Source organism: Cryptotermes secundus, unplaced genomic scaffold (assembly GCF_002891405.2).
Source record: "Cryptotermes secundus unplaced genomic scaffold, Csec_1.0 scaffold931, whole genome shotgun sequence".
In the NCBI taxonomy this organism is placed as follows: Eukaryota; Metazoa; Arthropoda; class Insecta; order Blattodea; family Kalotermitidae; genus Cryptotermes; species Cryptotermes secundus.
The window spans coordinates 451254-464427 of NW_019732382.1; the positions used below are offsets into that span (position 1 = coordinate 451254).

Here is a 13174-nt window from a genome sequence, read left to right on the forward strand (position 1 = left end):
CATAGTATTTGTTTATCTCTGTAGTGAACCACTAGATGCTGTGCACACGAGTAATGAGCTTGGGACCATAGAGAACGCCAATACGTGTTCACGTGACCCGTTTCAATTATTCAAATTATCTAGTGGTAACAGAAACAAATACGATCCAAGAATGTGGAACACATGTCATTTTCTATTAGTACTTCAATGGTAAGACAACAAAAATTGGCGATGAGGATAAAGACAGCAAGTGGAAAGAAGTGAGGTTGGTGATACCTACTGATCAAGGTAATGCTTCTGTAAGTTACAAAGTCTTTATTCCCAGTACCCTTTCAATTTTGAATTCTTTATAATGGATGCTGAGCAATTTATTAAGAGTTCATGCTGGTTTTAAAAAAGCAGCACCAGCAATTCCATGAACGGGGTCTACCACTGCAAGCACCATGTATAGGGTCTGTTAATCTGAAATGTTGGTACACCACCTACCACATTCCAAAGCTCATTACCTACACAACAATATGAAAATCGCAACCGGTTTTATCAAAAACATTAAAAAAAAACTTAAACTGGGTAGACCAATGTTCTAGTGAACCTGCTACATTTCCAAACACAGGACTACATTTAAGGCTGATTTTCTTTATTTTCTTTCTCTGCAAGCAATTTCTTTTCAAATTGTTCAAATTCAAGTTTTGTCATTATCTGAATTTCATCTTCTACTTGTTCTACTCCAAGAACCTGCAAATGAAAATAAAACACCATTACATTAATTAAAGGGAGCAGAAAAGACTTGTAACTTCATGGAGAAATCCATCATAATTATAAGTAAATATGTCCTCCTCTCCTGAAGTCATGGAAGTCGTGTTATGGAATGGAAAGGTAAATTACCATATGCACAAGAGCTTATGTCTACAGCCTGTCCTGACAAAATACATACATTTCATACTATCACAACCTGTTTCTTTAATATTCATGCAAAGATCTACACCTAGTCTCCTAATAAAGTTGTAACTTTAAAAAGAGTAACATTTCTTCTGCAGTGGCAAATGTTTAACTACTGATGACTGAATGAAACTGAGACAAGAGATTTAAAGCTGAATTAATTACAAGGTTACCTGAGAGCATTTATGTACAAACCTCTGGTATATAAAACTGTAACATATTCTGAATCCCATTCTTAAGAGTCACCACAGAACTTGGACAGCCAGTGCAAGAGCCTTGCATCTTCAGCTTCACAATACCATTCTCAAAGCCCTGAAAAACAAATCATTGAACAGTCATGACACAGCTCTTGTAACAGGTTTAAGTTATGTCACCTGATAAGGCAGAGCAAAGGCCATGAATATCACACCAGAGGGAGAACTGAGCTAAAGCTCTGTATGTCAGAATGGGCAATAAGTGAAAAGCTTCAAGTTTTGGCCCCTTTATCTCATGAGTATGATTCACCAGTACCTCTTAAATACAATGGTAAGTCAATAAGTAAGTTACAAATGGATATAGAACTTAAACAAATAAGAGTACTGATTTGAAAAATGCTTTTATTTCTCAACATAATCTCCCTGTACATTGAGGTACTTGTCCCACTGTTTCGCAAGCCCCTGTAAACCAGCAGCATAAAATTCTTTGGGCTGCTATTGGAACCAGGCGGTGACTTCCCTTTCTACAGCTTCATCATCGGGAAAATGTTCAGCCAAAAGATGATGTTTGAGAGGGCCAAATAAATGGAAGTCGCTTGGAGCATGGTCGGGGATATACGGAGGATACTCGAGGACTCCCCACTTGAAATTTTGCAGCGTCTCATTTGTCTTGTTGGCAGTATGGGGACGCATGTTGTCATGCAAGAGCAACATGCTTTTGGTGAGGAGTCCCGATCACTTTGGTTGAATGGCCTTATGAAGTTTCCTGAGGATGTTACAGTAGGGGTCGGCAAATATGGTTTGTCCTTGAGGCTGGAATGCAGTGAGCAGTACACCTTCATGATCCCAGAAGAGTATGAGCATCACTTTCCTGGAGGATGGTGTCACCTTAAACATTTTTTTTGCAGGTGACGCAGGATGTTTTCCACTGCATTGACGCACGCTTTGTCTCGGGCTGGCAATGGTGAACCCTAGACTCATCACCTGTGATAATTAGGGCTAGCATGTCATGTCCTTCATCGTGGTAGCGATTGAGATGCTGTAATGCCAGACCCATTCTTTGCATTTTGTGTTGTGGGGTCAACATATGTGGCACCCGTGAAAACCTAACCTGTCATGCATTATGAGGTAGGCCATGCTGTGGGAACCAATAGCAGTGGCTATAGCGTCTATAGTTATCCTTCTGTCTGCTCGGATTAAGTCTTCAACCTGTTGCACATTCACCTTTGTGGCAATCTCTGTTGGCCAGCCAACGCAGTGTTCGTACCCAATTGTAAACAGCTTGACGTGACAGGCACTTCTTACCATAGATGGGAAGCATTTCTTTATGAATATTCTTTGATTCCATACCATTTGTCCGCAACAATCGCATAACAGAGTGCTGCTCGAGGGTTGTATATTCAGAGGCACCGCCATCTTGCAACTGCTGTTTCGCTTCTGTAAACATCGATTGTCTCGTGTTGAATGTCATCAATTGCCACTGGACTAATGCTGCTATCTAGTGGCGATAGCCTCAAGTGCCTCATTCAAACATGTAGTACCCCACATCAATTTGTAACTTACTTATTGACTCACCTACGGATATGTGAGAGACTGCTTGTGCCTCAGAATAATATGGACATGACAGTAAAGAGAAAATTCCCAATTCTCAGGCCAGGCACTGAACCCTAGCCTTGCAGCCAGAAGTCATTCACTTGAATGATTGAGCTACCCATACTATAACATAATTATTCACACCAAGCTACCCATACTATACCATAATTATTCACACCATTTTGCCATTTCCTTTGGCTTTTAATTTAATAGACAATGAAGGAAAATGTTCACACATTGGTGTTGGTACTAAAGTCTGATACATGGTTATAAACAAAAAAAAAATACTTTTATTATTATTACTAATATTTTATAACATCATATCAAAACCCCAAGGAATACTGAGACAATCTCCTCACATTCTGAATTAATGCAACCTGAACATTTTTCAAAAGATGGAGAAATACAGGGGATGGACAAAAATATGGAAACACCTCGTGAAATGCATGCCTGAATTGAAGTGTTTATTTTAGTGACGTTTGTAGGTCACGCTGTCATATCTGCCCAACACCACTACCTGTAAAACCTTCACATTACATTGCAAGCTTCATTTGTTGTCAAGACAGTGTTCTGTGCAATTTTTTGTGCATCACGTCAGAGCTAACAGAATTCGAATGCGGACAAATTGTTGGGGCCCATATTGTGGGTGCTTCTGTAACCAAGGTAGCCAAGGTTTTTGGTGTTTCGCAAGGCACAGTATCCAAAATTATGACCACATACAGGAGGACTGAAAAAACCGCATCCGATAAACACCAGGGTGGACGGAAATGTGTGTTGAGTGATCGAGACACACGAACATTGTGTAGGATTGTGAAGAAAAATAAGAAGACTACAGCTGCAAAAGTGACTGCCGAACTGAATATCATGCCCACAAACCCTGTCAGCACCAAAACAGTACAAAGGGAACTCCACAAGCAGGGTATTTCTGGACGAGCTGCAATTCCAAAGCCACCCATCAGTGATCAAAATGCCACTAAGAGGACAGTGTGGTGCCAAAGTCACAAAACCTGGACCATGGAGAGATGGAAGACAGTCATTTGGTTGGATGAGTCCACCTTCACACTGTTTCTGACTTCTGGCTGAGTTTACGTCTGGAGAACGCCACCCGAAGCTTACGATCCAGATTGTTTGCTGCCAAGAGTGAAACATGGCGGGTGTTCAATCATGGGATGGGCAGCCATATCGGACCCATCATTAGCCTGCAAGGTCACATCACTGCCAACGACTATGTGACCATTTTGGGTGACCAGGTCCATCCCATGGTGCAAACTTTGTTCTCTAATGGTGATGCCATTTACCAAGCCAACAATGCCTGTGTGCACATAGCTCACATCGTCCAGGACTGGTTTTCTGAGAACGAAGATGAAGTGTCACATCTGCCATGGCTTTCACAATCGCCAGATAACAATATTATTGAGCCTTTGTGGTCTGTTTTCGAGAGCAATCTGCGTGCACGCTATTCACCTCCATCATCAATAACAGAACTTACCATGTTTCTCAGGAAGAATGGTATAAGATTCCCTTGCAAATCATACAGGACCTCTATTTATCCATTCCAAGGAGACTGCAAGCCAGAGGTTGTCATACACCATATTAGTCACGGTAATGTGTTTTTTGTTGGGTGTTTCCATATTTTTGTCATCTCCTGTATATTTTAGGTTTGTTTGTGGTGCAACAGATTTGAACAGTAAATTCAATAAAATATTAAAAGGAAGAAATTTAGCACAGATACATGACTTGGATCACTGACACTGTGCACACTAAACAAGTGATAACCTTAACCCTTATATGATCAACTTGCTGATCCACTGGCGTCTCAGGTAATGGCCACAACACTCGGGCGGCCAATCTATTGGCTCAGTCTAAATCATGCTCTTTTAGTTATATAAATTGCTTAAGAGTGGAAGTAAAAGATGGTGCCTAATTCTTCAAGGTCTATTTCACAGTTTTTGCAACCAGGTATCACCCATTTGCTTACAAACAATATTTTTTGAAACAAATATGTTGAGCTCACATGTTTTACATGGTGTTTCAATGCTTTCTTGGTCTGTCATTTTAGTTACTGTGAACATACCACAGTTTAGCAGCCCAAGCTCTAGGTCAGATGACTTGACATGTTGGAATATCTAGATAAAACTGACAGTGTGTGACTTTATTCTGGATAGTGAAACTGATGATTCAAATGAAGATGCCCCACATGACACACTCCTAACTGCAGATGCAACAAGGGGCTGCATGGAGAATGCATCCCTAAACACCGGGGCTACCTACAAAAGGTATGTATGCATTGTTACATAATGTGATGTATTTCTGGACCAGAGAGCTCTTCATGCATAAAACTTATATCAACATTTACAGAAAAATATTCTTACAGGCTCAGTGACAAGAAAAGAATACCAGAAACCATCTTATTTTCTGCCTAAATTATGTAAATTTTAAATTTCTATATTTATGTCTTTCAGTTTCATATTTTTTCCAAATTATTTATAGCATTAGGACTTGTAGGCTATTTTGTTTAAATCTGCTCTTTCTAGGGATTTTTTTAAGTAGGACTTGTAAACTGAGCTAAATTTGCCTGGCTGTTCTAGGCCAGTACTTGGAAAAGAGGCTGAGTGGGAAAGGATTAAACCAAGAACATTAAAGGGGGTTCCACTATATATTCAAATCTTCATTAACTAACTCCATGGAGATTACTCCTCCTTTGGAAGCTGTCAGTTGCTCAGCTACTCAAGAATTTCCCAACATTTCATGGAACCTGAAGGTTCATTAACACATTCATAACAGCCCTTTCAAATCTGCGTTACATATAAAGCCCTATGCATAAGTTCTATATTATATTACACTGAGGCCTATCAATACTGCTTTCATCCTACAATAACATATCTGACTTTCTGCTGAGGAGAACAGTACAAGTAAACTAGGCCCTTTGTAGATTGTTTTCAATTTACAGCTTCACCCAATTATTTTTATATTATCAGTAATAAGTTTATTTATTTTACTGAGTTCTTGGCAATGTTTTTTTTAGTGCTAGTGGGATGGGGCTAAGTCCCTTGTACTGTGGCCACTTCTAGCCTATTGTACCAGGCCCAGATGATATGTGAGGGTGATTGTGGAGCAATTGGTGGAATGAAGGTGGGCAGGGGAAACCAAAATACTCAGAGAAAACCTGCCCCAGCGCCACTTTGTCCACCACAAATCCCACTTGACCAGACCCAAGATCGAACCTGGGCCATCATGGTGGGAAGCCAGCAACTAACCGCTTGAGCTATGGTGCGGCCCTTCTGGGCAATGTTAATTGGTTTTACAGTTCACTGACCATAACAGACAGAATTTTTTAGTAAAACAAGTCAGTGGAGATAGGGAACATTCATTCTTTAATAGAAGGCAGTAAAAATAAACTTACTCAAATAAAAAATACTTTAACATATTCTGTCTTTGTAATTATTCCAATACTGAGAAAAATGTAAACCTCTAATAATACAATTCCTTGAAATATTTTATATCATGAAACACTCTTATAAAAAAAAAAGTAAAGGTATCCCTGTAAGAGGCCGTGGAGGCCCATAGGGTTGAGGGATGTTGAGGTTCCCACATTTCTAGTCAGTCGGCTCATAGATGGTGGCAAGGTTGTCAGCCTTATGTACCAGCCACCCTTTACCCCCAAGAATATTCCTGGTACTCCTTTCTGTCAGAGGAGGCTGAGTCGACCCCAGGGCCATACTGCGGCTGGAAGGATTAGCTCATTGAAAAAATTCCAATGACCTCATAAGGACTTGAACCCATGACCTCCTGGCTTCTAGCATAGTGCCTCAACCAACTATACTACCGTGTGCCCCCACACTGTATTATATAGTTGTTATATGTATTCTGTATTTATAGAAACTCAGAAAGTTACGATTAAATATATATCATACTGGATCTCTTCAGGGGTACACGGTACTGTAACTGCTTGGGGCACAATGCTACATGCCTGTAGGTCATGGGTTTAATTCCCAATGAAGTCACTGGATTTTTCAATTGACCTAATCCTTCCAGCCCCACTATGGCCCTGGGATTGACTCTGCCTCTAACAGGAATGAGTACCAGAAATCTTCCTGGGGTGGGGGGCAGCCAGATTGTAAAGCTGAGCGCCATATGTGAGCTGATTGTCTGGAAAATGTTGGAGCCTCGACGTCTCACAACCCCTATGGGCCTCCATGGCCAGTTACAGTGATAGCTATACCTTTTACCAGATCTCTTCATATTTCCAACATTTCCCTTTGATTACTTCTGAAGCAGTTAACAGACTATGTAAACATTAAATTCTTCACAGTAACTGATGCACCCCGAGAATATAAAAAATATCTGTATACCATGAAGACGATATCACCACCATCCTCCTGCACTGTAGGTCTGATTCTTGTGTCTAGCAACTCCTTTATCATCTGGACTGTTTCATCATCATCTTCTGTAATTTCTGCAACCATAATTATGTAGTCATGCGTTTATAAAAAAGACAATCTAAAGAAGGAGTTTTGCACATATGAACTTCAAGTGAATCCCACTTACGTGTGTCAGATGAAGGTTCAGATTCAGTAATAACTGGTAAGCCACTTGCGAAGAAATCCATGATAGTTGCAAAGATTTCAGGTTTTAAAATCCGCCACTCAACATCTTCATCTAACTGTCATACCAAACATGGAAATAACATGAATCAAATGTGAAACATCCCTGTATCATTAGACATGAATCTGTTCTGTACGCAAGCTGAGATTAATGAAATAAGTAAATAAATAGAAAATGTATAAGTATTATATATATTAATCCAAATACAGAGATCATTACCAGGGCCCGGATGACAAAAAAAAACCAGAAAAACGACCTAGAAGTAAAAAAAACAACCTAAAATGTATAATGTCATGGAAAATCTAATATTTCTTTTAAAACGTATTTTTTAATCTTTATTAACACTGAGAAATCATCATTACTCTTTTAAGTTCTTCATTTAATGTTGAAAATTAAGCAACATATGGCTGAATCTGAAGCTAAATGTTTTAATACCACTTTTTCTACCATGCTGGAAAGCTTATCAAATGTACATACGTAGGGGGACCCAAAAATAACCGGAAACGACCTGTTGCGCGCGCATGCTTTGTAGTTATGAGTTGTGCTGCTAGGTGGTGTTAGCTGGGGGTCTCCCACGACTGTTAGTGAGCTGGCGTCAGTCTGAGTTAAGTGGTTTGTCTGTGGTGCTCTGTTGTGTGCGTTCCTGTTTCAACCCTTTGGCGATTAGTGAGATGGCCGACCAGAAGGAACAAAGAGTGTGCGTGAAATTTTGCTTTCTGTTAGGGAAAACTGCAGCCGAGACTGTTGGGATGCTTCGGCAAGCCTTTAATGATGATGCTTTGGGGAAATCACAGGTCTACGAGTGGTTTTCCCGTTTCAAATCTGGCAACATGTCAACAGAAGACATGCCACGCCCCGGGCGTCCTTCGACAGGAAGAAATGACGAAAACATTGCCAAAATCAAACGTGCAATTGATGAAGATCGTCGAAAGACCATTGACCAACTTTCTGAGGAAACGAACATCTCATGGAGCACGGTCCAGCGAATTTTAACCGAAGGTTTGCACATGAGACGGGTGTCTGCAAAATTTGTTCCTCGCTTGCTCGGAGATGACCAAAGAGAAAACCGCGTGAATGTTTGCCGCGACTTGAAGAGGGAAGTGCAGTTTTCCCTAACAGAAAGCAAAATTTCACGCACACTCTTTGTTCCTTCTGGTCGGCCATCTCACTAATCGCCAAAGGGTTGAAACAGGAACGCACACAACAGAGCACCACAGACAAACCACTTAACTCAGACTGACGCCAGCTCACTAACAGTCGCGGGAGACCCCCAGCTAACACAACCTAGCAGCACAACTCGTAACTACAAAGCATGCGCGCGCAACAGGTCGTTTCCGGTTATTTTTGGGTCCCCCCTCGTACACCCACCTACATATATATTTTTAATACCGTTTAATATACTTTATATACTTCTAATATATTTTAATAATATTTCAACATTTTATAGTATACCCTTATATACTTATATCGTTTTCTTTTTAATCATGTATTTGCTATTTTAACTACACTCCAATCTGAGGCAAAGTTTTTATGTTAATATTCAATACAACGCGTTGCACCGATAGGGATCCGTATTGGTATTTCAATAACTGCACGTATTCCTGCCTGATGATGGTCATGTATGACCGAAACATGTTGCAGTACTAAAGATCTAAGTGTAATACTGAAATATTTGTTGTGTTGATGGTAGCATAGTTGCTACATATTGTATAATGTACATATACAGTATATATTCTTAACTGTAGCCTCTCTCAGAGTTGTAATAGATGAGTCAACCTGTGGAGATTCCTATTGTCTGACAGTACATTCTTGCACTTGGAGAAACTGCTTTCCACATCTACAGACACAATGGGATCATACTTGAAGTGTACCAAATCACTAGCAGTATGTTCTTCAATAGTGAAAGCGCTGAAGGACTCTCCTGTCAGATTTAGAGATTTTCTGCATAATGTTTCATAACCTGAGTTTTTATATAGAACATTTTTCATTTTTCTTGACACCATTTTACGAATGTCCCGACACTTTCTCCAAATCACTGGCTATTTTTTTACCAGTGTGAGCAAGCGAGCGAATCTTCTAGTGTTGCTCCTTTCTCCTGTAAGCAATTGATTCATTCCGTCAAGGAACTGAAATTTGCCTTTATGGAGGCCAACTGTCCTTCCATTTCACTGCACGAGAACTGTTCCTGAGCAGCTTCAATTGCCCTCGCATCCTCCGTCTTCATTGAATCTACAGTGTTCTTCACTACCTGAAATGATTGCAATAGTAAATTGTAGCATCAATCCAAGTTCCCCACCTTGTGATGATGGGTACCGGGGGCAGTGGAACACCAGGAGCCATAGGTTTAAACTGCACTTTATGAGCTGGAGCCTTGAGGAAAATCTTCTTCGTCCACGACAAGAGAGCATTCTCTTGAAATCCTGATCTCATTTCCTCCATCACTCTATGCAGAGCATGTGCTAGGCAAGTAATGTGCACCAATTTCGTATAAAACGACTTTATTGACTTGCCTACTTTTAAAATATATGGGCCTGCATCGGTCACCAAAAGGAAGACGATGTCGTGTCATATACCCTCTGGCCACAGTAGAAACATCGACCCGTCAAAGAGTTTACAAATTGTGAAATGATTAACGGATTCTAGCACCTCACTTGTAAGCAGAAATTTCCAAGGTTTCAATGAAGACGTTTGCCACGTAGTGAAACTCCGTACTGCAGGTCTCATCAATAGAAATGAAAATCTTCTTCTCATGCATTTTATTCCTAATCATTTCCAGGATATTGTTGTAGCACTTAGAAAGGTAGTGGATTCATCCGGAATAGAATGACCACAAATCACTTCCAGATTTTTTTTCTCAGTTTTTCATTATTCATAGCCCAAAACAGAACATTTGCAGACACCAGAGCATCACACAGATCTGTGAAAAAAATCTGATGACTTATTTCCACCTTCCAATGAACACTGTTGCAGTAACATTTGCACAGATTTCTTTTTGTTCAAAAATTGCACTGCTTGTATATGCTTGTTGCGGGCAATATGTTGTAACGTGAGAATTTTTTCTGCCACTGTTACACATCTTGCAGTATAAAATTTTACTGTCAGTTGAAAATATATCATCTCCAAATTCAGCTACAATCTGCTTTAAATGACATGATTTAGATGGCTTTGCTTAGGCATTGTGATTAAATGATGACTCTAGTGCAACACAGAACTGAACTTTTCACACTGAGAACCTTTCGTCAACTGTATCTTTGTATGCTCAAGGGTGAGAAACTGAAGACAGACGGAGTTTTACTGAGCAACAATATGTCATAAAAAGTTAGGGATTCCGACTAGAAATATTTGTAACTAAGCAAATTCCTTTGCACAAAACTTGGAAAGGGCTGAGTGTGAGTGATCGCTGTCATACCCTGCTGCCAGCTTAAAATATTTTATGATATGTATTGTCAGCACTTCCCGCAAAACGAACGGAAAGGACGGGACACGGTTGCAAGCTATTGCATACTGTGGTATCAGGTACTTGGGGTGCAGCTGCAGGGTGCCTTTGTAGAGGCAGTAGAAGGAGAAAAAACATTTACTTGCATATTATTCACATTTTTTAAAACATAGGAAGAACAATTCCCTAAAATGGCNTCTAAAATGACACAAAATACTCTTAGAAGTCCAAAAATTTACTGAAAAATTACCCCAAAACTGAAAAAGTCACCTAAAACTTAAAAATGACCAAAAAGACCTATAAAAGTTACATTTCTGTAACCAGCAGCTCATCTCCAGGATTTATATATTTACGGGCATCGAACAGGATACAAGGGAAAAAAGATGACATGTCATCAAAATCCTGGCCCTGCTCATCACAGATGCAATGACATTCATGCTGATTTTGAAATTTGTGAAATACCACTATCTAACATAGGAAGGAAATGCATTCTGCTACACACACAAGAAAGTAGTGTGAAATTTCGTCTATTGCTGATATGAGAAAGCTGCCACTATCGAACTCTTGAGCTATTAATACAAATTCCTGAAGCACCACTAACGTTTTCAGGACTTTCTTTGAAATGATAGTGCACACTTCCAGCAGAAGAGTGCACCAGCATATATATAAAAATTCAATGAAGGCACAACTGAAAACATAATCAGCAGAGGGCCAGGGTTATCATTAAAGCATGCAATCCTTTTCCCTCAGTAAATTGCAGAAATTTGATAGAAATTAATCATAATGTCTGTAGGCCTCAGAAATAAAACTGAGAAGTTATGGATATCACAGGGGGAAAAAAAAAAATCAGTTGCTGTGAGAGAATAACTTATTTCAGTGGGAAATGTGTCTTGAGTACTGCAAGACACTTCTTTCAAAAGTTGCTGTAAAATCATGGCTTCCACAAACAGAACTTTAAAATCCAGACGGATTTCTATTCAGTAAAGCACAGTAGCTGGTATTCTGCAAGCTACAATCTACAGGCCATTGCTTCCCTCATGAGTCACTCCTTATGAATATTCACACATCACATCACAAACAGAATACAATCCCAATAATAAGTACAATTTACTAGTTAAAATTCTTCTGCTATGAATTGTATACAAATAAAATACACAAAGAATAAAACTTGTTCATACACTTTGAGAAGCTACAAAAACCTCCTTGACAAATTTTAATGACCTTAAAATCCCAACAGGAATATAACAAAGTAATCCTACGATAAAAATTCTATCCATAATTCTGTCCTCAGAGTCAGAAACTGAGCTCTATGTTGTCCAGAGGCCTGAAATAGTGGAGCACCAGTTAATTTAGCACAGAGATGAGTAAAGTTATGTTAAACACTTAAAATGAAGGTTAGATGTTATTACCTTGGTGACTGTAATAAAATCAGGACCAAAGAATATTGACTTTACACCCTCAATTCTAAACAGCAGCTTGCACAGTGGTGACCGATATGCGGCCTGTCCATTTGGAAAATCCATTGTTTCTCCAGAACCTAAAACCTGATATTAAGAACATATAGTATATGAAAATGAGATATAACATTTGTTAGCATTGTAAGATTTGAGGCTTTCATGGTGGTGACTATGAAGAGATTTGGCACCGTGTATATGTGGTGTTAACCGATGTTTCGGAGGAACGTATCGCCTCCATCTTCAGGGTAGAAGAAAAAATATTAGAAATCTGCAANTGCCAAATCCCAGAAGACTGCTTTCTTTATTTCTTAGCATTGTTACATTATTCTATTTAAAGGATACAAATCAACAAACTGCAGCTGATAATTTTAGTATAAAGTTAAAAGTCTGTTAACAGTTTTCAGTTAGGCAAGGTAAAGTTGTCCCCGTGTTTAACTAATTAAGCACTACACGACGAAGATGTATAGACCCACATTTTCTTGGCCTTAGCCAATAACTCATGTTAATTCTGTTCTTGGTTGTTACACGGTGTGTTTGTGGGCAGTGACTCTGAACATGGAGACAGCATGTGCCTCTGAAATGTAGGCAACATCATCTACAGTCACATAGTGTAACAACCCAAGAATGGAATTAACATCATTAATTAACCACTATGAAAGCCAGTCTTCAACAACAAAACATGGATACTTATCGCCTTGAAACTGTAAGTGATTATTTTTCTTATAGAACAAATTACAGTAAAACTTGGTTATAGCAACATCGGTGTAATGCCCTAGCGGCGCAGGGGGGACATGGAGGTATCCCTCCCGCTGCTGCCGCCGCTGTAATGCCGTGGTACAGGGGGGCGTGGAGTCAGCCCGCCTCTGTCACCACTGTAACTCCGCATGTAGGGGCCGTGGAGGTATCCTTCCTCGCCTCCACTAGTTATGTCGTAAACTGGTACTCCTGGTAACGTCGCGCCGTCGGGGGTG

At 39.8% G+C, this 13174-nt stretch overlaps 1 protein-coding gene across 5 annotated transcripts in view; it reads right to left on the reverse strand.

Annotated features, from left to right (window-relative positions):
- Positions 1–279: 279 nt before the first annotated feature.
- LOC111867668 (NFU1 iron-sulfur cluster scaffold homolog, mitochondrial) overlaps positions 280–13174 on the reverse strand; it is a 19236-nt gene continuing 6341 nt past the window's right edge. For all 5 annotated transcript variants that reach the window (XM_023857704.2, XM_023857707.2, XM_023857708.2 and 2 more), the window contains 5 exons: positions 12156–12290; positions 7254–7368; positions 7058–7161; positions 1114–1230; positions 280–714 (listed from right to left, as the gene is read on the reverse strand). In XM_023857704.2, the coding sequence (XP_023713472.1) occupies positions 601–714; positions 1114–1230; positions 7058–7161; positions 7254–7368; positions 12156–12290 (585 nt within the window). In that variant the 3' untranslated portion in view covers positions 280–600. The remainder of the gene's footprint in view (positions 715–1113; positions 1231–7057; positions 7162–7253; positions 7369–12155; positions 12291–13174) is intronic.